The sequence below is a fragment of the Nematostella vectensis genome, chromosome 3, assembly GCF_932526225.1.
Source record: "Nematostella vectensis chromosome 3, jaNemVect1.1, whole genome shotgun sequence".
NCBI lineage: Eukaryota > Metazoa > Cnidaria > Anthozoa > Actiniaria > Edwardsiidae > Nematostella > Nematostella vectensis.
In genome coordinates this window covers 18,766,700-18,791,301 of record NC_064036.1, presented here as the reverse complement: position 1 = coordinate 18,791,301, position 24,602 = coordinate 18,766,700, and the positions used below count along the sequence as shown (strand labels likewise).

General features: G+C 44.3%; 1 protein-coding gene and 22 non-coding genes across 23 annotated transcripts; 22 read left to right on the top strand and 1 right to left on the bottom strand.

Annotated features, from left to right (window-relative positions):
- Positions 1 to 2,506: 2,506 nt before the first annotated feature.
- Positions 2,507 to 2,592, top strand: Trnay-gua. The gene is given in 2 exon segments: positions 2,507 to 2,543; positions 2,557 to 2,592. It is a non-coding gene; the product is annotated as a tRNA-Tyr (tRNA).
- A 68-nt stretch (positions 2,593 to 2,660) lies between these two features.
- Trnay-gua lies at positions 2,661 to 2,746 on the top strand. The gene is given in 2 exon segments: positions 2,661 to 2,697; positions 2,711 to 2,746. It is a non-coding gene; the product is annotated as a tRNA-Tyr (tRNA).
- A 590-nt stretch (positions 2,747 to 3,336) lies between these two features.
- Positions 3,337 to 3,422, top strand: Trnay-gua. The gene is given in 2 exon segments: positions 3,337 to 3,373; positions 3,387 to 3,422. It is a non-coding gene; the product is annotated as a tRNA-Tyr (tRNA).
- A 66-nt stretch (positions 3,423 to 3,488) lies between these two features.
- Positions 3,489 to 3,574, top strand: Trnay-gua. Its single transcript is given in 2 exon segments — positions 3,489 to 3,525; positions 3,539 to 3,574. It is a non-coding gene; the product is annotated as a tRNA-Tyr (tRNA).
- A 1,275-nt stretch (positions 3,575 to 4,849) lies between these two features.
- Positions 4,850 to 4,935, top strand: Trnay-gua. Its single transcript is given in 2 exon segments — positions 4,850 to 4,886; positions 4,900 to 4,935. It is a non-coding gene; the product is annotated as a tRNA-Tyr (tRNA).
- Positions 4,936 to 7,261: 2,326 nt separating this feature from the next.
- On the top strand, positions 7,262 to 7,347 carry Trnay-gua. Its single transcript is given in 2 exon segments — positions 7,262 to 7,298; positions 7,312 to 7,347. It is a non-coding gene; the product is annotated as a tRNA-Tyr (tRNA).
- A 68-nt stretch (positions 7,348 to 7,415) lies between these two features.
- Trnay-gua lies at positions 7,416 to 7,501 on the top strand. The gene is given in 2 exon segments: positions 7,416 to 7,452; positions 7,466 to 7,501. It is a non-coding gene; the product is annotated as a tRNA-Tyr (tRNA).
- Positions 7,502 to 8,091: 590 nt separating this feature from the next.
- Positions 8,092 to 8,177, top strand: Trnay-gua. The gene is given in 2 exon segments: positions 8,092 to 8,128; positions 8,142 to 8,177. It is a non-coding gene; the product is annotated as a tRNA-Tyr (tRNA).
- A 66-nt stretch (positions 8,178 to 8,243) lies between these two features.
- Trnay-gua lies at positions 8,244 to 8,329 on the top strand. Its single transcript is given in 2 exon segments — positions 8,244 to 8,280; positions 8,294 to 8,329. It is a non-coding gene; the product is annotated as a tRNA-Tyr (tRNA).
- A 1,274-nt stretch (positions 8,330 to 9,603) lies between these two features.
- Trnay-gua lies at positions 9,604 to 9,689 on the top strand. The gene is given in 2 exon segments: positions 9,604 to 9,640; positions 9,654 to 9,689. It is a non-coding gene; the product is annotated as a tRNA-Tyr (tRNA).
- A 987-nt stretch (positions 9,690 to 10,676) lies between these two features.
- On the top strand, positions 10,677 to 10,762 carry Trnay-gua. Its single transcript is given in 2 exon segments — positions 10,677 to 10,713; positions 10,727 to 10,762. It is a non-coding gene; the product is annotated as a tRNA-Tyr (tRNA).
- Positions 10,763 to 11,613: 851 nt separating this feature from the next.
- On the top strand, positions 11,614 to 11,699 carry Trnay-gua. The gene is given in 2 exon segments: positions 11,614 to 11,650; positions 11,664 to 11,699. It is a non-coding gene; the product is annotated as a tRNA-Tyr (tRNA).
- A 987-nt stretch (positions 11,700 to 12,686) lies between these two features.
- Positions 12,687 to 12,772, top strand: Trnay-gua. The gene is given in 2 exon segments: positions 12,687 to 12,723; positions 12,737 to 12,772. It is a non-coding gene; the product is annotated as a tRNA-Tyr (tRNA).
- An 851-nt stretch (positions 12,773 to 13,623) lies between these two features.
- Trnay-gua lies at positions 13,624 to 13,709 on the top strand. The gene is given in 2 exon segments: positions 13,624 to 13,660; positions 13,674 to 13,709. It is a non-coding gene; the product is annotated as a tRNA-Tyr (tRNA).
- Positions 13,710 to 14,784: 1,075 nt separating this feature from the next.
- On the top strand, positions 14,785 to 14,870 carry Trnay-gua. The gene is given in 2 exon segments: positions 14,785 to 14,821; positions 14,835 to 14,870. It is a non-coding gene; the product is annotated as a tRNA-Tyr (tRNA).
- Positions 14,871 to 16,244: 1,374 nt separating this feature from the next.
- On the top strand, positions 16,245 to 16,330 carry Trnay-gua. Its single transcript is given in 2 exon segments — positions 16,245 to 16,281; positions 16,295 to 16,330. It is a non-coding gene; the product is annotated as a tRNA-Tyr (tRNA).
- A 68-nt stretch (positions 16,331 to 16,398) lies between these two features.
- Positions 16,399 to 16,484, top strand: Trnay-gua. Its single transcript is given in 2 exon segments — positions 16,399 to 16,435; positions 16,449 to 16,484. It is a non-coding gene; the product is annotated as a tRNA-Tyr (tRNA).
- A 697-nt stretch (positions 16,485 to 17,181) lies between these two features.
- Trnay-gua lies at positions 17,182 to 17,267 on the top strand. The gene is given in 2 exon segments: positions 17,182 to 17,218; positions 17,232 to 17,267. It is a non-coding gene; the product is annotated as a tRNA-Tyr (tRNA).
- A 68-nt stretch (positions 17,268 to 17,335) lies between these two features.
- On the top strand, positions 17,336 to 17,421 carry Trnay-gua. The gene is given in 2 exon segments: positions 17,336 to 17,372; positions 17,386 to 17,421. It is a non-coding gene; the product is annotated as a tRNA-Tyr (tRNA).
- Positions 17,422 to 18,119: 698 nt separating this feature from the next.
- Trnay-gua lies at positions 18,120 to 18,205 on the top strand. The gene is given in 2 exon segments: positions 18,120 to 18,156; positions 18,170 to 18,205. It is a non-coding gene; the product is annotated as a tRNA-Tyr (tRNA).
- Positions 18,206 to 18,273: 68 nt separating this feature from the next.
- On the top strand, positions 18,274 to 18,359 carry Trnay-gua. The gene is given in 2 exon segments: positions 18,274 to 18,310; positions 18,324 to 18,359. It is a non-coding gene; the product is annotated as a tRNA-Tyr (tRNA).
- Positions 18,360 to 19,947: 1,588 nt separating this feature from the next.
- Positions 19,948 to 20,033, top strand: Trnay-gua. Its single transcript is given in 2 exon segments — positions 19,948 to 19,984; positions 19,998 to 20,033. It is a non-coding gene; the product is annotated as a tRNA-Tyr (tRNA).
- A 601-nt stretch (positions 20,034 to 20,634) lies between these two features.
- On the bottom strand, positions 20,635 to 23,172 carry LOC125561133. The gene has a single exon (XM_048724479.1). It carries the CDS (start codon positions 23,170 to 23,172, stop codon positions 20,635 to 20,637), a length of 2,538 nt encoding a protein of 845 aa, XP_048580436.1.
- Between the last annotated feature and the right edge of the window lie 1,430 nt (positions 23,173 to 24,602).

The window sequence follows — 24,602 nt, the reverse complement described above, 5'->3', positions numbered from 1 at the left end:
AGTTGGTAAAGCGGGGGACTGTAGATTTATAATTGTGATCCCCAGGCCGCTGGTTCGAATCCGGCTCGAAGGATTTATTTTTATGTTCACTGCTGTTTATTTTGGGCAAGGTTACGTTGATTGTTCCTTCCGTGTACATCCATCATGCGATAGCTCAGTTGGTAGAGCGGGGGACTGTAGATTTATAATTGTGATCCCTTGGTCGCTGGTTCGAATCCGGCTCGAAGACTTTTTTTAAATGCACTGCTTTTTTATTTTGGGCAAGGTCACGTTGATTGTCCTTTCAATGTACATCCATCCTTCGATAGCTCAGTTGGTAGAGCGGGGGGCTGTAGATTTACAATTGTGATCCCTCATTCGCTGGTTCGAATCCGGCTCGAAGGATTGTTTTACGTGCACTGCTGTTTATTTTGGGCAAGGTTACATGAAATGTCCTTTCCTTGGAGACTGTAGATTTATGACTGTGATCTCTAGGTCGCTGGTTAAAATCCGGCATGAAGGATTTTTTATGTGCACTGCTGTTTATTTTGGTCAAGGTTACGTTGATTGTCCTTTCCATGGACATCTATCCTTCGATAGCTCAGTTGGTAGAACGGGGGACTGTAGATTTATAATTGTGATCCCTTGGTCGCTGGTTCGAATTCGGCTCGAAGACTTTTTTTAAATGCACTGCTTTTTTTTTTTGGGCAAGGTCACGTTGATTGTCCTTTCAATGTACATCCATCCTTCGATAGCTCAGTTGGTAGAGCGGGGGGCTGTAGATTTACAATTGTGATCCCTCATTCGCTGGTTCGAATCCGGCTCAAAGGATGTTTTATACATGCGCTTTACGTTGGGCAATGTTACATGGAATTTCATTTTCTTGGAGACTGATAATAGGTTCCTGGTTCGAATCCGGCTCGAAGAATTTTTTACGTTCACTGCTGTTTATTATGGGCAAGGTTACATGGAATGTCCTTTCCTTGGAGACTGTAGATATATAATTGTGATCCGAAGGTTGCTTGTTTGAATCCGGCTCGAACAATGTTTTTAGGTGCCTTGCTGTTTATTTTGGTCAAGGTTACGTTGATTGTCCTTTCCATGGACATCCATCCTTCGAAAGCTCAGTTTTGTAGAGCGGGGGACTGTAGATTTATAATTGTGATCCCTAGGTCGCTGGTTTGAATCCGGCTCGAAGAATTTTTTTACGTGAGTTGCTGTTTATTTTGGACAGATTACATGGAATGTCCTTTTCTTGGAGACTGTATATGTATAACTGTGATCCCTAAATCGTTGTTTCGAATCCTGCTCGAAGAAATTTTTTTAGGTGCACTGCTTTTTTTATTTTGGGTAAGATTACGTTGATTGTCCTTTTAATGTACATCTATCCTTCGATAGCTCAGTTGGTAGAGCGGAGGACTGTAGATTTATAATTGGGATCTCTAGGTCGCTGGTTCGAATCCTGCTCGAAGGATTTTTTTACGTGCAATACTGTTTATTTTGGGCAAGTTTACATTAATTGTCCTTTCCACGTACATCCATCCTTCGATAGCACAGTTGGTAAAGCGGGGGACTGTAGATTTATAATTGTGATCCGAAGGTCGCTGGTTCGAATCCGTCTCGAAGGATTTATTTTATGTTCACTGCTGTTTATTTTGGGCAAGGTTACGCTGATTGTTCCTTCCGTGTACATCCATCATGCGATAGCTCAGTTGGTAGAGCGGGGGACTGTAGATTTATAATTGTGATCCCTAAATCGCTGGTTCTAATCCGGCTCGAAATTTTTTTTAGGTGCACTGCTTTTTTATTTTGGCCAAGTTTACGTTGATTGTCCTTTCAATATACATCCATCCTTCGATAGCTCAATTGGTAGAGCGGGGGACTGTAGATTTATAATTTTGATCCCTATGTCGCTGGTTCGAATCAGGCTCGAGGTATTTTTTTACGTGCACTGCTGTTTATTATGGGCAAGGTTACATGAAATGTCCTTTCCTTGGAGACTGTAGATTTATGACTGTGATCTCTAGGTCGCTGGTTAAAATCCGGCTTGAAGGATTTTTTATGTGCACTGCTGTTTATTTTGATCAAGGTTACGTTGATTGTCCTTTCCATGGACATCCATCCTTCGATAGCTCAGTTGGTAGAACGGGGGACTGTAGATTTATAATTGTGATCCCTTGGTCGCTGGTTCGAATTCGGCTCGAAGACTTTTTTTAAATGCACTGCTTTTTTTTTTTGGGCAAGGTCACGTTGATTGTCCTTTCAATGTACATCCATCCTTCGATAGCTCAGTTGGTAGAGCGGGGGGCTGTAGATTTACAATTGTGATCCCTCATTCGCTGGTTCGAATCCGGCTCAAAGGATGTTTTATACATGCGCTTTACGTTGGGCAATGTTACATGGAATTTCATTTTCTTGGAGACTGATAATAGGTTCCTGGTTCGAATCCGGCTCGAAGAATTTTTTACGTTCACTGCTGTTTATTTTGGTCAAGGTTACGTTGATTGCCCTTTCAATGCTCATCCATCCTTCGATAGCTCAGTTGGTAGAGCGGGGGACTGTAGATTTATAATTGTGATCCCTAGGTCACTGGTTCGAATCCGGCTCGAAGGATTTTTTTACGTTCACTGCTGTTTATTTTGGGCAAGGTTACGTTGATTGTCCTTTCAATGTACATCCATCCTTCGATAGCTCAGTTGGTAGAGCGGGGGACTGTAGATTTATAACTGTGATCCCTAGGTCGCTGGTTCGAATCCGGCTCGAAGGATTGTTTTACGTGCACTGCTGTTTATTTTGGGCAAGGTTACATGAAATGTCCTTTCCTTGGAGACTGTAGATTTATGACTGTGATCTCTAGGTCGCTGGTTAAAATCCGGCGTGAAGGATTTTTTATGTGCACTGCTGTTTATTTTGGTCAAGGTTACGTTGATTGTCCTTTCCATGGACATCCATCCTTCGATAGCTCAGTTGGTAGAACGGGGGACTGTAGATTTATAATTGTGATCCCTTGGTCGCTGGTTCGAATCCAGCTCGAAGACTATTTTTAAATGCACTGCTTTTTTAATTTGTGCAAGGTCACGTTGATTGTCCTTTCAATTTACATCCATCCTTCGATAGCTCAGTTGGTAGAGCGGGGGGCTGTAGATTTACAATTGTGATCCCTCATTCGCTGGTTCGAATCCGGCTCAAAGGATGTTTTATACATGCGTTTTACGTTGGGCAATGTTACATGGAATTTCATTTTCTTGGAGACTGATCCTAGGTTGCTGGTTCGAATCCGGCTCGAAGAATTTTTTACGTTCACTGCTGTTTATTTTGGTCAAGGTTACGTTGATTGCCCTTTCAATGCTCATCCATCCTTCGATGGCTCAGTTGGTAGAGCGGGGGACTGTAGATTTATAATTGTGATCCCTAGGTCGCTGGTTCGAATCCGGCTCGAAGGATTTTTTTACGTTCACTGATGTTTATTTTGGGCAAGGTTACGTTGATTGTCCTTTCAATACATGCATCCTTCGATAGCTCAGTTGGTAGAGCGGGGGACTGTAGATTTATAACTGTGATCCCTAGGTCGCTGGTTCGAATCCGGCTCGAAGGATTGTTTTACGTGCACTGCTGTTTATTTTGGGCAAGGTTACATGAAATGTCCTTTCCTTGGAGACTGTAGATTTATGACTGTGATCTCTAGGTCGCTGGTTAAAATCCGGCTTGAAGGATGTTTTATGTGCACTGCTGTTTATTTTGGTCAAGGTTACGTTGATTGTCCTTTCCATGGACATCCATCCTTCGATAGCTCAGTTGGTAGAACGGGGGACTGTAGATTTATAATTGTGATCCCTTGGTCGCTGGTTCAAATACGTCTCCAAGGATTTTGTTACGTGCACTGCTGTTTATTTTAGGGAAGGTTACATGGAATGTCCTTTCCTTGGAGACTTTAGATTTATTTTGGGCAAGGTTACGTTGATTGTCCTTTCAATGCATATCCATCCTTCGATAGCCCAGTTGGTAGAGCGGGGGGCTGTAGATTTATAATTGTGATCCGAAGTTTGCTGGTTTGAATCCGGCTCGAAAAATGTTTTTAGGTGCCTTGCTGTTTATTTTGGGCAAGGTTACGTTTAATGTCCTTTCCATGTACATCCATCCTTCGATAGCTCAGTTTTGTAGAGCGGGGGGCTGTAGATTTATAATTGTGATCCCTAGGTCGCTGGTTCGAATCCGGCTCGAAGGATGTTTTACGTTCATTGCTGTTTATTTTGGGCAAGGTTACGTTGATTGTCCTTTCCATGTACATCCATCCTTTGATAGCTCAATTGGTAGAGCGGGGGACTAGATTTATAATTGTGATCCCTAGGTCGCTGGTTCGAATCCTTCTCGAAGTATTTTTTTACGTGCACTGCTGTTTATTATGGGCAAGGTTACATGGAATGTCCTTTCCTTGGAGACTGTAGATATATAATTGTGATCCGAATGTTGCTGGTTTGAATCCGGCTCGAATAATGTTTTTAGGTGACTTGCTTTTTTTTTGGGCAAGGTTACGTTGATTGTCCTTTCCATGTACATCCATCCTTCGTTAGCTCAGTTTTGTAGAGCGGGGGACTGTAGATTTATAATTGTGATCCCTAGGTCGCTGGTTCGAATCTGGCTCGAAGTATTTTTTTACGTTCACTGCTGTTTATTTTGGTCAAGGTTACGTTGATTGCCCTTTCAATGCTCATCCAACCTTCGATAGCTCAGTTGCTAGAGCGGGGGACTGTAGATTTATAATTGTGATACCTAGGTCGCTGGTTCGAGTCCGGCTCGAAGAATTTTTTTACGTTCACTGCTGTTTATTTTGGGCAAGGTTACGTTGATTGTCCTTTCAATGTACATCCATCCTTCGATAGCTCAGTTGGTAGAGCGGGGGACTGTAGATTTATAACTGTGATCCCTAGGTCGCTGGTTCGAATCCGGCTCGAAGGATTGTTTTACGTGCACTGCTGTTTATTTTGGGCAAGGTTACATGAAATGTCCTTTACTTGGAGAGTGTAGATTTATTTTGGGCAAAGTTACGTTGATTGTCCTTTCAATGTACATCCATCCTTCGATAGCTCAGTTGGTAAAGCGGGGGACTGTAGATTTATAACTGTGATCCCTAGGTCGCTGGTTCGAATCCGGCTGGAGGTATTTTTTTACGTGCACTGCTGTTTATTATGGGCAAGGTTACATGAAATGTCCTTTCCTTGGAGACTGTAGATTTATGACTGTGATCTCTAGGTCGCTGGTTAAAATCCGGCTTGAAGGATTTTTTTATGTGCACTGCTGTTTTTTTTGATCAAGGTTACGTTGATTGTCCTTTCCATTGACATCCATCCTTCGATAGCTCAGTTGGTAGAACGGGGGACTGTAGATTTATAATTGTGATCCCTTGGTCGCTGGTTCGAATCCGGCTCGAAGACTTTTTTTAAATGCACTGCTTTTTTATTTTGGGCAAGGTCACGTTGATTGTCCTTTCAATGTACATCCATCCTTCGATAGCTCAGTTGGTAGAGCGGGGGGCTGTAGATTTACAATTGTGATCCCTCATTCGCTGGTTCGAATCCGGCTCAAAGGATGTTTTATACATGCGCTTTACGTTGGGCAATGTTACATGGAATTTCATTTTCTTGGAGACTGATCCTAGGTTGCTGGTTCGAATCCGGCTCTAAGAATTTTTTACGTTCACTGCTGTTTATTATGGGCAAGGTTACATGGAATGTCCTTTCCTTGGAGACTGTAGATATATAATTGTGATCCGAAGGTTGCTGGTTTGAATCCGGCTCGAACAATGTTTTTAGGTGCCTTGCTGTTTATTTTGGTCAAGGTTACGTTGATTGTCCTTTCCATGGACATCCATCCTTCGAAAGCACAGTTTTGTAGAGCGGGGGACTGTAGATTTATAATTGTGATCCCTAGGTCGCTGGTTCGAATCCGGCTCGAAGAATTTTTTTACGTGAGTTGCTGTTTATTTTGGACAGATTACATGGAATGTCATTTTCTTGGAGACTGTAGATGTATAACTGTGATCCCTAAATTGTTGTTTCGAATCCTGCTCGAAGAAATTTTTTTAGGTGCACTGCTTTTTTTATTTTGGGTAAGATTACGTTGATTGTCCTTTTAATGTACATCTATCCTTCGATAGCTCAGTTGGTAGAGCGGAGGACTGTAGATTTATAATTGGGATCTCTAGGTCGCTGGTTCGAATCCTGCTCGAAGGATTTTTTTACGTGCAATACTGTTTATTTTGGGCAAGTTTACATTAATTGTCCTTTCCACGTACATCCATCCTTCGATAGCACAGTTGGTAAAGCGGGGGACTGTAGATTTATAATTGTGATCCGAAGGTCGCTGGTTCTAATCCGGCTCGAAGGATTTATTTTATGTTCACTGCTGTTTATTTTGGGCAAGGTTACGTTGATTGTTCCTTCCGTGTACATCCATCATGCGATAGCTCAGTTGGTAGAGCGGGGGACTGTAGATTTATAATTGTGATCCCTAAATCGCTGGTTCTAATCCGGCTCGAAATTTTTTTTAGGTGCACTGCTTTTTTATTTTGGCCAAGTTTACGTTGATTGTCCTTTCAATATACATCCATCCTTCGATAGCTCAATTGGTAGAGCGGGGGACTGTAGATTTATAATTTTGATCCCTATGTCGCTGGTTCGAATCAGGCTCGAGGTATTTTTTTACGTGCACTGCTGTTTATTATGGACAAGGTTACATGAAATGTCCTTTCCTTGGAGACTGTAGATTTATGACTGTGATCTCTAGGTCGCTGGTTAAAATCCGGCTTGAAGGATTTTTTATGTGCACTGCTGTTTATTTTGATCAAGGTTACGTTGATTGTCCTTTCCATGGACATCCATCCTTCCATAGCTCAGTTGGTAGAACGGGGGACTGTAGATTTATAATTGTGATCCCTTGGTCGCTGGTTCGAATTCGGCTCGAAGACTTTTTTTAAATGCACTTCTTTTTTTTTTGGGCAAGGTCACGTTGATTGTCCTTTCAATGTACATCCATCCTTCGATGGCTCAGTTGGTAGAGCGGGGGGCTGTAGATTTACAATTGTGATCCCTCATTCGCTGGTTCGAATCCGGCTCAAAGGATGTTTTATACATGCGCTTTACGTTGGGCAATGTTACATGGAATTTCATTTTCTTGGAGACTGATTATAGATTCCTGGTTCGAATCCGGCTCGAAGAATTTTTTACGTTCACTGCTGTTTATTTTGGTCAAGGTTACGTTGATTGCCCTTTCAATGCTCATCCATCCTTCGATAGCTCAGTTGGTAGAGCGGGGGACTGTAGATTTATAATTGTGATCCCTAGGTCACTGGTTCGAATCCGGCTCGAAGGATTTTTTTACGTTCACTGCTGTTTATTTTGGGCAAGGATACGTTGATTGTCCTTTCAATGTACATCCTTCCTTCGATAGCTCAGTTGGTAGAGCGGGGGACTGTAGATTTATAACTGTGATCCCTAGGTCGCTGGTTCGAATCCGGCTCGAAGGATTGTTTTACGTGCACTGCTGTTTATTTTGGGCAAGGTTACATGAAATGTCCTTTCCTTGGAGACTGTAGATTTATGACTGTGATCTCTAGGTCGCTGGTTAAAATCCGGCGTGAAGGATTTTTTATGTGCACTGCTGTTTATTTTGGTCAAGGTTACGTTGATTGTCCTTTCCATGGACATCCATCCTTCGATAGCTCAGTTGGTAGAACGGGGGACTGTAGATTTATAATTGTGATCCCTTGGTCGCTGGTTCGAATCCAGCTCGAAGACTATTTTTAAATGCACTGCTTTTTTATTTTGTGCAAGGTCACGTTGATTGTCCTTTCAATTTACATCCATCCTTCGATAGCTCAGTTGGTAGAGCGGGGGGCTGTAGATTTACAATTGTGATCCCTCATTCGCTGGTTCGAATCCGGCTCAAAGGATGTTTTATACATGCGTTTTACGTTGGGCAATGTTACATGGAATTTCATTTTCTTGGAGACTGATCCTAGGTTGCTGGTTCGAATCCGGCTCGAAGAATTTTTTACGTTCACTGCTGTTTATTTTGGTCAAGGTTACGTTGATTGCCCTTTCAATGCTCATCCATCCTTCGATGGCTCAGTTGGTAGAGCGGGGGACTGTAGATTTATAATTGTGATCCCTAGGTCGCTGGTTCGAATCCGGCTCGAAGGATTTTTTTACGTTCACTGCTGTTTATTTTGGGCAAGGTTACGTTGATTGTCCTTTCAATACATGCATCCTTCGATAGCTCAGTTGGTAGAGCGGGGGACTGTAGATTTATAACTGTGATCCCTAGGTCGCTGGTTCGAATCCGGCTCGAAGGATTGTTTTACGTGCACTGCTGTTTATTTTGGGCAAGGTTACATGAAATGTCCTTTCCTTGGAGACTGTAGATTTATGACTGTGATCTCTAGGTCGCTGGTTAAAATCCGGCTTGAAGGATGTTTTATGTGCACTGCTGTTTATTTTGGTCAAGGTTACGTTGATTGTCCTTTCCATGGACATCCATCCTTCGATAGCTCAGTTGGTAGAACGGGGGACTGTAGATTTATAATTGTGATCCCTTGGTCGCTGGTTCAAATACGTCTCCAAGGATTTTGTTACGTGCACTGCTGTTTATTTTAGGGAAGGTTACATGGAATGTCCTTTCTTGGAGACTTTAGATTTATTTTGGGCAAGGTTACGTTGATTGTCCTTTCAATGCATATCCATCCTTCGATAGCCCAGTTGGTAGAGCGGGGGGCTGTAGATTTATAATTGTGATCCGAAGTTTGCTGGTTTGAATCCGGCTCGAAAAATGTTTTTAGGTGCCTTGCTGTTTATTTTGGTCAAGGTTACGTTTAATGTCCTTTCCATGTACATCCATCCTTCGATAGCTCAGTTTTGTAGAGCGGGGGGCTGTAGATTTATAATTGTGATCCCTAGGTCGCTGGTTCGAATCCGGCTCGAAGGATGTTTTACGTTCATTGCTGTTTATTTTGGGCAAGGTTACGTTGATTGTCCTTTCCATGTACATCCATCCTTCGATAGCTCAATTGGTAGAGCGGGGGACTAGATTTATAATTGTGATCCCTAGGTCGCTGGTTCGAATCCTTCTCGAAGTATTTTTTTACGTGCACTGCTGGTAATTATGGGCAAGGTTACATGGAATGTCCTTTCCTTTGAGACTGTAGATATATAATTGTGATCCGAAGGTTGCTGGTTTGAATCCGGCTCGAATAATGTTTTTAGGTGACTTGCTTTTTTTTTGGGCAAGGTTACGTTGATTGTCCTTTCCATGTACATCCATCCTTCGTTAGCTCAGTTTTGTAGAGCGGGGGACTGTAGATTTATAATTGTGATCCCTAGGTCGCTGGTTCGAATCTGGCTCGAAGTATTTTTTTACGTTCACTGATGTTTATTTTGGTCAAGGTTACGTTGATTGCCCTTTCAATGCTCATCCAACCTTCGATAGCTCAGTTGCTAGAGCGGGGGACTGTAGATTTATAATTGTGATACCTAGGTCGCTGGTTCGAATCCGGCTCGAAGAATTTTTTTACGTTCACTGCTGTTTATTTTGGGCAAGGTTACGTTGATTGTCCTTTCAATGTACATCCATCCTTCGATAGCTCAGTTGGTAGAGCGGGGGACTGTAGATTTATAACTGTGATCCCTAGGTCGCTGGTTCGAATCCGGCTCGAAGGATTGTTTTACGTGCACTGCTGTTTATTTTGGGCAAGGTTACATGAAATGTCCTTTACTTGGAGAGTGTAGATTTATTTTGGGCAAGGTTACGTTGATTGTCCTTTCAATGTACATCCATCCTTCGATAGCCCAGTTGGTAGAGCGGGGGGCTGTAGATTTATAATTGTGATCCGAAGGTTGCTCGTTTGAATCCGGCTCGAAAAATGTTTTTAGCTGCCTTGCTGTTTATTTTGGGCAAGGTTACGTTGATTGTCCTTTCCATGTACATCCATCCTTCGATAGCTCAGTTTTGTAGAGCGGAGGGCTGTAGATTTAAAATTGTGATCCCTAGGTCGCTGGTTCGAATCCGGCTCGAAGGATTTTTTTACGTTCACTGCTGTTTATTTTGGGCAAGGTTACGTTGATTGTCCTTTCCATGTACATCCATCCTTCGATAGCTCATTTGGTAGAGCGGGGGACTGTAGATTTATAATTGTGATCCCTAGGTCGCTGTTTCGAATCCGGCTCGAAGAATTTTTTTAAATGCACTGCTTTTTTATTTTGGTCAAGGTCACGTTGATTGTCCTTTCAATGTACATCCATCCTTCGATAGCTCAGTTGGTAGAGCGGGGGGCTGTAGATTTACAATTGTGATCCCTAATTCGCTGGTTCGAATCCGGATCAAAGGATGTTTTATACGTGCGCTTTACGTTGGGCAATGTTACATGGAATTTCCTTTTTCTTGGAGACTGATCCTAGGTTGCTGGTTCGGATCCGGCTCGAAGATTTTTTTTACGTTCACTGCTGTTTATTTTGGTCAAGGTTACGTTGATTACCCTTTCAATGCTCATCCATCCTTCGATAGCTCAGTTTGTAGAGCGGGGGACTGTAGATTTATAATTGTGATCCCTAGGTCGCTGGTTCGAATCCGGCTCGAAGGATTTTTTTACGTTCACTGTTGTTTATTTTGGCAAGGTTACGTTGATTGTCCTTTTAATGTACATCCATCCTTCGATAGCTCAGTTGGTAGAGCGGGGGACTGTAGATTTATAACTGTGATCCCTAGGTCGCTGGTTCGAATCCGGCTCGAAGGATTGTTTTACGTGCACTGCTGTTTATTTTGGGCAAGGTTACATGAAATGTCCTTTCCTTGGAGACTGTAGATTTATGACTGTGATCTCTAGGTCGCTGGTTAAAATCCGGCTTGAAGGATTTTTTATGTGCACTGCTGTTTATTTTGGTCAAGGTTACGTTGATTGTCCTTTCCATGGACATCCATCCTTCGATAGCTCAGTTAGTAGAACGAGGGACTGTAGATTTATAATTGTGATCCCTTAGTCGCTGGTTCGAATCCGTCTCCAAGGATTTTGTTACGTGCACTGCTGTTTATTTTAGGGAAGGTTACATGGAAAGTCCTTTCCTTGGAGACTATAGATTTATTTTGGGCAAGGTTACGTTGATTGTCCTTTCAATGCATATCCATCCTTCGATAGCCCAGTTGGTAGAGCGGGGGGCTGTAGATTTATAATTGTGATCCGAAGTTTACTGGTTTGAATCCGGCTCGAAAAATGTTTTTAGGTGCCTTGCTGTTTATTTTGGGCAAGGTTACGTTTAATGTTCTTTCCATGTACATCCATCCTTCGATAGCTCAGTTTTGTAGAGCGGGGGGCTGTAGATTTATAATTGTGATCCCTAGGTCGCTGGTTCGAATCCGGCTCGAAGGATGTTTTACGTTCACTGCTGTTTATTTTGGTCAAGGTTACGTTGATTGCCCTTTCAATGCTCATCCAACCTTCGATAGCTCAGTTGCTAGAGCGGGGGACTGTAGATTTATAATTGTGATACCTAGGTCGCTGGTTCGAATCCGGCTCGAAGAATTTTTTTACGTTCACTGCTGTTTATTTTGGGCAAGGTTACGTTGATTGTCCTTTCAATGTACATCCATCCTTCGATAGCTCAGTTGGTAGAGCGGGGGACTGTAGATTTATAACTGTGATCCCTAGGTCGCTGGTTCGAATCCGGCTCGAAGGATTGTTTTACGTGCACTGCTGTTTATTTTGGGCAAGGTTACATGAAATGTCCTTTACTTGGAGAGTGTAGATTTATTTTGGGCAAGGTTACGTTGATTGTCCTTTCAATGTACATCCATCCTTCGATAGCCCAGTTGGTAGAGCGGGGGGCTGTAGATTTATAATTGTGATCCGAAGGTTGCTCGTTTGAATCCGGCTCGAAAAATGTTTTTAGCTGCCTTGCTGTTTATTTTGGGCAAGGTTACGTTGATTGTCCTTTCCATGTACATCCATCCTTCGATAGCTCAGTTTTGTAGAGCGGAGGGCTGTAGATTTAAAATTGTGATCCCTAGGTCGCTGGTTCGAATCCGGCTCGAAGGATTTTTTTACGTTCACTGCTGTTTATTTTGGGCAAGGTTACGTTGATTGTCCTTTCCATGTACATCCATCCTTCGATAGCTCATTTGGTAGAGCGGGGGACTGTAGATTTATAATTGTGATCCCTAGGTCGCTGTTTCGAATCCGGCTCGAAGAATTTTTTTAAATGCACTGCTTTTTTATTTTGGTCAAGGTCACGTTGATTGTCCTTTCAATGTACATCCATCCTTCGATAGCTCAGTTGGTAGAGCGGGGGGCTGTAGATTTACAATTGTGATCCCTAATTCGCTGGTTCGAATCCGGATCAAAGGATGTTTTATACGTGCGCTTTACGTTGGGCAATGTTACATGGAATTTCCTTTTTCTTGGAGACTGATCCTAGGTTGCTGGTTCGGATCCGGCTCGAAGATTTTTTTTACGTTCACTGCTGTTTATTTTGGTCAAGGTTACGTTGATTACCCTTTCAATGCTCATCCATCCTTCGATAGCTCAGTTTGTAGAGCGGGGGACTGTAGATTTATAATTGTGATCCCTAGGTCGCTGGTTCGAATCCGGCTCGAAGGATTTTTTTACGTTCACTGTTGTTTATTTTGGCAAGGTTACGTTGATTGTCCTTTTAATGTACATCCATCCTTCGATAGCTCAGTTGGTAGAGCGGGGGACTGTAGATTTATAACTGTGATCCCTAGGTCGCTGGTTCGAATCCGGCTCGAAGGATTGTTTTACGTGCACTGCTGTTTATTTTGGGCAAGGTTACATGAAATGTCCTTTCCTTGGAGACTGTAGATTTATGACTGTGATCTCTAGGTCGCTGGTTAAAATCCGGCTTGAAGGATTTTTTATGTGCACTGCTGTTTATTTTGGTCAAGGTTACGTTGATTGTCCTTTCCATGGACATCCATCCTTCGATAGCTCAGTTAGTAGAACGAGGGACTGTAGATTTATAATTGTGATCCCTTAGTCGCTGGTTCGAATCCGTCTCCAAGGATTTTGTTACGTGCACTGCTGTTTATTTTAGGGAAGGTTACATGGAAAGTCCTTTCCTTGGAGACTATAGATTTATTTTGGGCAAGGTTACGTTGATTGTCCTTTCAATGCATATCCATCCTTCGATAGCCCAGTTGGTAGAGCGGGGGGCTGTAGATTTATAATTGTGATCCGAAGTTTACTGGTTTGAATCCGGCTCGAAAAATGTTTTTAGGTGCCTTGCTGTTTATTTTGGGCAAGGTTACGTTTAATGTTCTTTCCATGTACATCCATCCTTCGATAGCTCAGTTTTGTAGAGCGGGGGGCTGTAGATTTATAATTGTGATCCCTAGGTCGCTGGTTCGAATCCGGCTCGAAGGATGTTTTACGTTCACTGCTGTTTATTTTGGGCAAGGTTACGTTGATTGCCCTTTCAATGCTCATCCATCCTTCGATAGCTCAGTTTGTAGAGCGGGGGACTGTAGATTTATAATTGTGATCCCTAGGTCGCTGGTTCGAATCCGGCTCGAAGGATTTTTTTACGTTCACTGCTGTTTATTTTGGGCAAGGTTACGTTGATTGTCCTTTCAATGTACATCCATCCTTCGATAGCTCAGTTGGTAGAGCGGGGGACTGTAGATTTATAACTGTGATCCCTAGGTCGCTGGTTCGAATCCGGCTCGAAGGATTGTTTTACGTGCACTGCTGTTTATTTTGGGCAAGGTTACATGAAATGTCCTTTCCTTGGAGACAGTAGATTTATGACTGTGATCTCTAGGTCGCTGGTTAAAATCCGGCTTGAAGGATTTTTTATGTGCACTGCTGTTTATTTTGGTCAAGGTTACGTTGATTGTCCTTTCCATGGACATCCATCCTTCGATAGCTCAGTTGGTAGAACGGGGGACTGTAGATTTATAATTGTGATCCCTTGGTCGCTGGTTCGAATCCGTCTCCAAGGATTTTGTTACGTGCACTGCTGTTTATTTTAGGGAAGGTTACATGGAATGTCCTTTCCTTGGAGACTATAGATTTATGACTGGGATCTCTAGGTCGCTGGTTAAAATCCGGCTTGAAGGATTTTTTATGTGCACTGCTGTTTATTTTGGTCAAGGTTACGTTGATTGTCCTTTCCATGTACATCCATCCTTCGATAGCTCAGTTTTGTAGAGCGGGGGACTGTAGATTTATAATTGTGATCCCTAGGTCGCTGGTTCGAATCTGGCTCGAAGTATTTTTTTACGTTCACTGCTGTTTATTTTGGTCAAGGTTACGTTGATTACCCTTTCAATGCTCATCCAACCTTCGATAGCTCAGTTTTGTAGAGCGGGGGACTGTAGATTTATAATTGTGATCCCTAGGTCGCTCGTTCGAATCTTGCTCGACGTATTTTGTTACGTTCACTGCTGTTTATTTTGGTCAAGGTTACGTTGATTGCCCTTTCAATGCTCATCCAACCTTCGATAGCTCAGTTGGTAGAGCGGGGGACTGTAGATTTATAATTGTGATCCCTAGGTCGCTGGTTCGAATCTGGCTCGAAGTATTTTTTTACGTTCACTGCTGTTTATTTTGGTCAAGGTTACGTTGATTGCCCTTTCAATGCTCATCCAACCTTCGATAGCTCAGTTTTGTAGAGCGGGGGACTGTAGATTTATAATTGTGATCCCTAGGTCGCTGGTTCGAATCCGGCTCGAAGGATTTTTTTACGTTCACTGCTGTTTATTTTGGGCAAGGTTACGTTGATTGTCCTTTCAATGTACATCCATCCTTCGATAGCTCAGTTGGTAGAGCGGGGGACTGTAGATTTATAACTGTGATCCCTAGGTCGCTGGTTCGAATCCGGCTCGAAGGATTGTTTTACGTGCACTGCTGTTTATTTTGGGCAAGGTTACATGAAACGTCCTTTCCTTGGAGACTGTAGATTTATGACTGGGATCTCTAGGTCGCTGGTTAAAATCCGGCTTGAAGGATTTTTTATGTGCACTGCTGTTTATTTTGGTCAAGGTTACGTTGATTGTCCTTTCCATGGACATCCATCCTTCGATAGCTCAGTTGGTAGAACGGGGGACTGTAGATTTATAATTGGGATCCCTTGGTCGCTGGTTCGAATCCGTCTCCAAGGATTTTGTTACGTGCACTGCTGTTTATTTTAGGGAAGGTTACATGGAATGTCCTTTCCTCGGAGACTTTAGATTTATTTTGGGCAAGGTTACGTTGATTGTCCTTTCAATGTATATCCATCCTTCGATAGCCCAGTTGGTAGAGCGGGGGGCTGTAGATTTATATTTGTGATCCGAAGGTTGCTGGTTTGAATCCGGCTTGAAAAATGTTTTTAGGTGCCTTGCTGTTTATTTTGGGTAAGGTTACGTTGATTGTACTTTCCATGTACATCCATACTTCGATAGCTCAGTTTTGTAGAGCGGGGGGCTGTAGATTTATAATTGTAATCCCTAGGTCGCTGGTTCGAATCGGGCTCAAAGGATTTTTTACGTTCACTGCTGTTTATTTTGGGCAAGGTTACGTTGATTGTCCTTTCCATGTACATCCATCCTTCGATAGCTCAATTGGTAGAGCGGGGGACTGTAGATTTATAACTGTGATCCCTAGGTCGCTGGTTCGAATCCGGCTCGATGAATTGTTTTACGTGCACTGCTGTTTATTTTGGGCAAGGTTACATGAAATGTCCTTTCCTTCGAGACTGTAGATTTATGACTGGGATCTCTAGGTCGCTGGTTAAAATCCGGCTTGGAGGATTTTTTATGTGCACTGCTGTTTATTTTGGGCAAGGTTACGTTGATTGTCCTTTCCATGTACATCCATCCTTCGATAGCTCAGTTGGTGGAGCGGGGGACTGTATATTTATAATTGTGATCCCTAGGTCGCTGGTTCGAATCCGGCTCGAAGAATTTTTTTAAATGCACTGCTTTTTTTATTTTGGGCAAGGTCACGTTGATTGTCCTTTCAATGTACATCCATCCTTCGATAGCTCAGTTGGTAGAGCGGTGGGCTGTAGATTTACAATTGTGATCCCTCATTCGCTGGTTCGAATACGGCTCAAAGGATGTTTTATACATGCGCTTTACGTTGGGCAATGTTACATGGAATTTCATTTTCTTGGAGACTGATCCTAGGTTGCTGGTTCGAATCCGGCTCGAATAATTTTTTACGTTCACTGCTGTTTATTTTGGTCAAGGTTACGTTGATTGCCCTTTCAATGCTCATCCATCCTTCGATAGCTCAGTTGGTAGAGCGGGGGACTGTAGATTTGTAATTGTGATCCCTAGGTCGCTGGTTCGAATCCGGCTCGAAGGATTTTTTTAAGTTCACTGCTGTTTATTTTGGGCAAGGTTACGTTGATTGTCCTTTCAATGTACATCCATCCTTCGATAGCTCAGTTGGTAGAGCGGGGGACTGTAGATTTATAACTGTGATCCCTAGGTCGCTGGTTCGAATCCGGCTCGAAGGATTGTTTTACGTGCACTGCTGTTTATTTTGGGCAAGGTTACATGAAATGTCCTTTCCTTGGAGACTGTAGATTTATGACTGTGGTCTCTAGGTCGCTGGTTAAAATCCGGCTTGGAGGATTTTTTATGTGCACTGCTGTTTATTTTGGTCAAGGTTACGTTGATTGTCCTTTCCATGGACATCCATCCTTTGATAGCTCAGTTGGTAGAACGGGGGACTGTAGATTTATAACTGTGATCCCTAGGTCGCTGGTTCGAATCCGTCTCCAAGGATTTTGTTACGTGCACTGCTGTTTATTTTAGGGAAGGTTACATGGAATGTCCTTTTCTTGGAGACTATAGATGTATTTTGGGCAAGGTTACGTTGATTGTCCTTTTAATGCATATCCATCCTTCGATAGCCCAGTTGGTAGAGCGGGGGGCTGTAGATTTATAATTGTGATCCGAAGTTTGATGGTTTGAATCCGGCTCGAAAAATGTTTTTAGGTGCCTGGCTGTTTATTTTGGGCAAGGTTACGTTTAATGTTCTTTCCATGTACATCCATCCTTCGATAGCTCAGTTTTGTAGAGCGGGGGGCTGTAGATTTATAATTGTGATCCCTAGGTCACTGGTTCGAATCCGGCTCGAAGGATGTTTTACGTTCACTGCAGTTTATTTTGGGCAAGGTTACGTTGATTGCCCTTTCAATGCTCATCCATCCTTCGATAGCTCAGTTGGTAGAGTGGGGGACTGTAGATTTATAATTGTGATCCCTAGGTCGCTGGTTCGAATCCGGCTCGAAGGATTTTTTTACGTTCACCGCTGTTTATTTTGGGCAAGGTTACGTTGATTGTCCTTTCAATGTACATCCATCCTTCGATAGCTCAGTTGGTAGAGCGGGGGACTGTAGATTTATAACTGTGATCCCTAGGCCGCTGGTTCGAATCCGGCTCGAAGGATTTTTTTACGTGCACTGCTGTTTATTTTGGGCAAGGTTACATGAAATGTCCTTTCCTTGGAGACAGTAGATTTATAACTGTGATCTCTAGGTCGCTGGTTAAAATCCGGCTTGAAGGATTTTTTTATGTGCACTGCTGTTTATTTTGGTCAAGGTTACGTTGATTGTCCTTTCCATGGACATCCATCCTTCGATAGCTCAGTTGGTAGAACGGGGGACTGTAGATTTATAGTTGTGATCCCTTGGTCGCTGGTTCGAATCCGTCTCCAAGGATTTTGTTACGTGCACTGCTGTTTATTTTAGGGAAGGTTACATGGAATTTCCTTTCCTTGGAGACTATAGATTTATTTTGGGCAAGGTTACGTTGATTGTCCTTTCAATGCATATCTATCCTTCGATAGCCCAGTTGGTAGAGCGGGGGGCTGTAGATTTATAATTGTGATCCGAAGTTTGCTGGTTTGAATCCGGCTCGAACAATGTTTTTAGGTGCCTTGCTGTTTATTTTATGCAAGGTTACGTTTAATGTTCTTTCCATGTACATCCATCCTTCGATAGCTCAGTTTTGTAGAGCGGGGGGCTGTAGATTTATAATTGTGATCCCTAGGTCGCTGGTTCGAATCCGGCTCGAAGGATGTTTTACGTTCACTGCTGTTTATTTTGGGCAAGGTTACGTTGATTGCCCTTTCAATTCTCATCCATCCTTCGATAGCTCAGTTGGTAGAGCGGGGGACTGTAGATTTATAATTGTGATCCCTAGGTCGCTGGTTCGAATCCGGCTCGAAGGATTTTTTTACGTTCACTGCTGTTTATTTTGGGCAAGGTTACGTTGATTGTCCTTTCAATGTACATCCATCCTTCGATAGCTCAGTTGGTAGAGCGGGGGACTGTAGATTTATAACTGTGATCCCTAGGTCGCTGGTTCGAATCCGGCTCGAAGGATTGTTTTACGTGCACTGCTGTTTATTTTGGGCAAGGTTACATGAAATGTCCTTTCCTTGGAGACAGTAGATTTATGACTGTGATCTCTAGGTCGCTGGTTAAAATCCGGCTTGAAGGATTTTTTATGTGCACTGCTGTTTATTTTGGTCAAGGTTACGTTGATTGTCCTTTCCATGGACATCCATCCTTCGATAGCTCAGTTGGTAGAACGGGGGACTGTAGATTTATAATTGTGATCCCTTGGTCGCTGGTTCGAATCCGTCTCCAAGGATTTTGTTACGTGCACTGCTGTTTATTTTAGGGAAGGTTACATGGAATGTCCTTTGCTTGGAGACTATAGATTTATTTTGGGCAAGGTTACGTTGATTGTCCTTTCAATGCATATCCATCCTTCGATAGCCCAGTTGGTAGAGCGGGGGGCTGTAGATTTATAATTGTGATCCGAAGTTTGTTGGTTTGAATCCGGCTCGAAAAATGTTTTTAGGTGCCTTGCTGTTTATTTTGGGCAAGGTTACGTTTAATGTCCTTTCCATGTACATCCATCATTCGATAGCTCAGTTTTGTAGAGCGGGGGGCTGTAGATTTATAATTGTGATCCCTAGGTCGCTGGTTCGAATCCGGCTCGAAGGATGTTTTACGTTCACTGCTGTTTATTTTGGGCAAGGTTACGTTGATTGTCATTTCCATGTACATCCATCCTTCGATAGCTCAGTTGGTAGAGCGGGGGACTGTAGATTTATAATTGTGATCCCTAGGTCGCTGGTTCGAATCCGGCTCGAAGTATTTTTTTACGTGCACTGCTGTTTATTATGGGCAAGGTTACATGGAATGTCTTTTCCTTGGAGACTGTATATATATAATTGTGATCCGAAGGTTGCTGGTTTGAATCCGGCTCGAACAATGTTTTTAGGTGCCTTGCTGTTTATTTTGGGCAAGGTTACGTTGACTGTCCTTTCCATGTACATCCATCCTTCGATAGCGCAGTTGTGTAGAGCGGGGGACTGTAGATTTATAATTGTGATCCCTAGGTCGCTGGTTCGAATCTGGCTCGAAGTATTTTTTTACGTTCACTGCTGTTTATTTTGGTCAAGGTTACGTTGATTGCCCTTTCAATGCTCATCCAACCTTCGATAGCTCAGTTTTGTAGAGCGGGGGACTGTAGATTTATAATTGTGATCCCTAGGTCGCTCGTTCGAATCTGGCTCGACGTATTTTGTTACGTTCACTGCTGTTTATTTTGGTCAAGGTTACGTTGATTGCCCTTTCAATGCTCATCCAACCTTCGATAGCTCAGTTGGTAGAGCGGGGGACTGTAGATTTATAATTGTGATCCCTAGGTCGCTGGTTCGAATCCGGCTCGAAGTATTTTTTTACGTTCACTGCTGTTTATTTTGGTCAAGGTTACGTTGATTGCCCTTTCAATGCTCATCCAACCTTCGATAGCTCAGTTTTGTAGAGCGGGGGACTGTAGATTTATAATTGTGATCCCTAGGTCGCTGGTTCGAATCCGGCTCGAAGGATTTTTTTACGTTCACTGCTGTTTATTTTGGGCAAGGTTACGTTGATTGTCCTTTCAATGTACATCCATCCTTCGATAGCTCAGTTGGTAGAGCGGGGGACTGTAGATTTATAACTGTGATCCCTAGGTCGCTGGTTCGAATCCGGCTCGAAGGATTGTTTTACGTGCACTGCTGTTTATTTTGGGCAAGGTTACATGAAATGTCCTTTCCTTGGAGACTGTAGATTTATGACTGGGATCTCTAGGTCGCTGGTTAAAATCCGGCTTGAAGGATTTTTTATGTGCACTGCTGTTTATTTTGGTCAAGGTTACGTTGATTGTCCTTTCCATGGACATCCATCCTTCGATAGCTCAGTTGGTAGAACGGGGGACTGTAGATTTATAATTGTGATCCCTTGGTCGCTGGTTCGAATCCGTCTCCAAGGATTTTGTTACGTGCACTGCTGCGCCAGTTGAATAAGACCACAAACTAGGACACAACTTGGAAACGCTTTAATTAACAGAGAACCAAAGCCAGTATCGTAACACAGCAAAAACAAGATGGAGGAGACGTGGCAGGATTTGGTGAACGTAACATAACTAAGTACCGCTGACCGGTACTGGCGTGACTTCCTTTCTTTCTCTCTTATACTATCTACTGTAGAGAAATCACACAACTAATGTCTTTCACGGCGTACAATGTAAATACGATGGACTGATTAAAGGATAGGACTATAACAGTAAGCCTAATTGCTAGCATAGTTTATACATTAAGCCCTATTTAAAGTCAGTGATAAAGTCGTTATCTCTATAACGTAAGGGAAGGTGACGCTCGCGGGTAGACCTCCTAGGTGGGGATGTGTCATCATCTTGAAGATTGGAGGGACAGTGACTGGAGTCCATAGCTCTCGTCTCAGAGGCGTCGGCATCACTTTGGGGTGGTACATCCCGGGAAGGTGGATCAGTTATCGCTGTCGGTATATCTGGTGGGGCTGGGGGCGGAAGCCTGTTGGTGGCCGGAGTGTCATCTTCATCTGCGGAAGAGTCACAGTCATAGGCTGCAGTCGGTGTCTTGTCCGGTACTTCAGATGGAACCTTGTAGCAATCTGTTTTTTTTACTCTGTATGACGTAGAACGTAACTGCGAGCCAATAAACTTTCTGATATTACAGAAGCCTCCTTCAGTGTCTACGACGAGATATCTATCTCGCCCTCGGGTCTTGTTCCTGTCGGGATGCAGGTAAATGAGGTCGCCAACAGTGATTGCTGTGGATGGGCGAAAGTCTGCGGTGGGCGCTTTAGATTTCTCGCTGTACGCGTGGTTAGAATTCCGCTGGTCGTGCTGTTTCTCTATGAGGGTTTGGTCTTGGAAGGGGAGTTGACTGTTGGAAAACTGGTCACGCTGAGTCCACATTTCCCTCGCAGACAGACCACGTAATCGGATGCGGGCGTTAAAATTAGCTGTAGCGACTGCAAGTGCTACTTCAGAGACAGGGCCCCCTAGTGGGTCAAGCTGTAGGATCTCACGTTCTAACTCTTGTACTGCCTTTTCAGCTACCGGGTTCTTATTGACGTTCTTTGCGCGTCCAATTTCGAGGACTAATCGATGGTGTTGCAGGAGCTTGTCTTCCTTTAGCGCTTGAAATCCTGGGGCTGGGTCAGTGCGAATGATGGCGACGGGACCGTCGAGGGGACGCATCTGCACGCAAAGACGAATGAGAGCATCGCGAAGGGTAGAGTGTTGCTCATTGGTTAACAGTAAGCTGGTGGTGTACGAAGTCACGCACTCTCGTACAATCAGGATAAACTGGCGTGACCGACGTATGACGTCTGCTGCGAAAGAAACTCCAATGGCGTCGGGCGGGTCGCAAGACGACTGTTCTATACGTGCTTTGCTGCTTGTACGGAGAGAAGCGCAATGGTGGCAAGCTTGAGACACGCGAACGATGGCCTTCTCAAGATCAAGGGCGAACAGATAGCGCTTGGTGGCCATCTTGAGTTGGTGAGTTGACGGGTGACATAGCTGAATATGTAGAGCTGTGAGTACGCCGTCAAGAACGCGACGTGGAACAATGATGCACTCACGGCTGGGCGATAAGGGTGTTTCACGTTTTACGACGAGTAAGCCATCCTTGGCGATGGTGGCGACACCAAGATATCGTTTGACGTCTTTGATGTTTGTTACCTTTTTCGAAGGTCGGGTGCCCTGTTTGAGGTGGGAGTGAGTTCGACGTAAGTCAGGACACTCGGACTGAATCGCGAGCCAAGCTGATCGGCTAGTGAAAGGGAGCCGCTCGTTGCCATCAATGACGTCCTGAATTGATGAGCGCCTGACAACAGAGTCCCCGAGCTGTTTGACAAAGGAACAGATCTGACAGGCTTCATCTTCGCACGGTGGAGCGTTTCGACTTACGAAATCTGAGGGGAGAATGGAGGACCCTGATACGTGTCTGACTGTGGCTTGGTACTGACTGACTGCAGAGAGGAAGGTCGAAATTCGTGGGCTTGCGGAAAACTCGCCGCGGCATAATTTCTCGTACGCCTGTACGCAGGGTTTGCTGTCAGTCAAGATGGACGCTCGGTGATGAGATTGTATTAAGTAGGGGCTGAAATGTCTGGTAGCAGAGGCTATAGACAGTGCCTCAACTTCGCAGGGCAACCAAGACGACTGTGAACCTTTTAGCTTGGCGCTGTAGAACCCAGCGAGGTGTAGGTTGCCGTTACGTGTGATGTAAAGTGTGGCGCCGATTCCTGGGTCACGCAGGGCGCCATCCGTGACAATCCATAGGAAATCCTCAGGTCTTGGCAGGGTGATGACGCGGGTGGAAGAGAGGGCCTTCTGGGCATTATAGAAAGCCGTATGTAGATTGTCAGTCCACTCAATAGTATCTCGTGACTCCCGGCCAGCGACAATTTCGTCGAGGGGTGATAGAAATGTGGAGCACTGTGGTACAACTCGTGAAAGTACCTTGTATGCGCCAATAAAAGAACGCATGAGACCAACGGTAGTTGGGGTTGGACATTGGGCTAGCGTAGCAACTCGGTGGGGGCTAGCCTTCAAGGTGCCTGCACTCCAGATCCATCCAAGAATAGTAGTGGTCTTGGGGTTGATGATTGTTTTGGAGGCAGACAAGCGAAGATTGCATTCGTGAAGAGCCTGGAGGGTTCTTTTCCAGTTGCTGAAGAGTTCATGTGGGGTGTTTCCTCCACAGTAGAGATCATCGGCAAGCTTGACAACAACGCCTTCAGCAAGAAGATCTCCAAGGACGCGGCACATTAGTTCTTCTAACGCAGTTTCAGAACCAGGCATACCCATTGCACAACGGGTGTAAACTCTGACGCCGCGAAAGGGAGTTGCGACTCCGCAGTATTTCAGAGAGTCTCTTGACAGAGGGATCTGATAAAATGCACTGGTTAGGTCAGTCGCAATGAGGTGATTCCATTGGGCGATTTGGCGTAATGTTGAATCGACGTTTGGCATTAACGACGGTTGAGGTTTGCTGTATCTTCCAACATCAGCAAAGGCTGTTACAAGGCGTGAACCTCCATTCGGCTTGCGGACTAGAAATGATGGATTTAGATATTCCACGGAGATGCCTACGTCTTATGGGCGTTTAAAGACCCCCTGATTCTCCAGTTCATCAAATTTATCTTGTAACTCGAGAAGTTTTTCACGTGCATATTGGGGAAGGCGCCCTTTCCGTTGGGGGGGTTCAACAGGCCCCATGTTGACTCTGGCTTCGAAGGGGCCTACGTGGCCGTTGTAGCCTTCGATATTAGCGTCAAACACCTGGTCGTATTCATGGTGGAGGGCTTTGAACTTGGCTTTGATATCTGATGGTAGCAAACTGTCAGGATCTAGAGAAACGTTTGCTGAATGAAGGGTGTCTGTAGAAGGGAACGTACGGGCTGGGCTGGTCGTTGTGACGTTCGATGGTTCGAAAAGTTGGCGGACTTGACAGAAGTGCTCGTTACGTTTGAGTGAGCGTGGCTCCGATGTAAGGTTGGGAATACGTATTCTTCCGGCTATGCTGGTAACGATGCCAGGGTGAGGCCAGACAGCAGATGGTTTTACTCTACGAGCGCTCGGCGCGTCGGTACGAGGTTCAAGTGCATACTCGGCATCAGTGGGTGTGTCGTCCGGTAGTGTGATTTCAAGAAACTCGCCTGGCCAGACTGTTGCGTTGCGTGGTGGTGCACGGAGGACGGTTACAAGGCGTGCCGTGGTCGAGGTGAGGGTGGAGTGGTGGGCTCCATAAGTGTAGATGGTGTTGTCTCCAAGGATAATCTGCCCTTTTGCAGGTCGGACCGCAATGTCATTTTTCTCCATAAAGGGCGTGCCGGCTAACACTTCTACGTCTAGGTTTTCCACAACGAGACCTTCAAATGAGAAAGACTTATCTGCCCGGGTGAAAGAAAGGCGCGTTTCACCAACAACACGTAACTGGGATGAGCCGTCGGCCTGGCTTACGGACTGAGAGCTGGTTGTAATATTGCAACCGAGGCGTGTCGCGGTGGAGAGTCTTATCATGTTGCCTGTGGCACCGCTGTCGACGGTCATTCGTACGGTATGGTGATTGTAGAAGACGTCTAGATATGGTGACTGGCGGGTCTGTATTCTGAGGACGACCGCGTCATGGGCAGTGTGTGCAGGGGGGTCGATGGACTCAGTCGAGGGCATTTGGGCGTGTGTCTCTAACTCAGAGTCATTGTCGTCGAAGATGTCAGCGATTTGTCTTGCTTTAA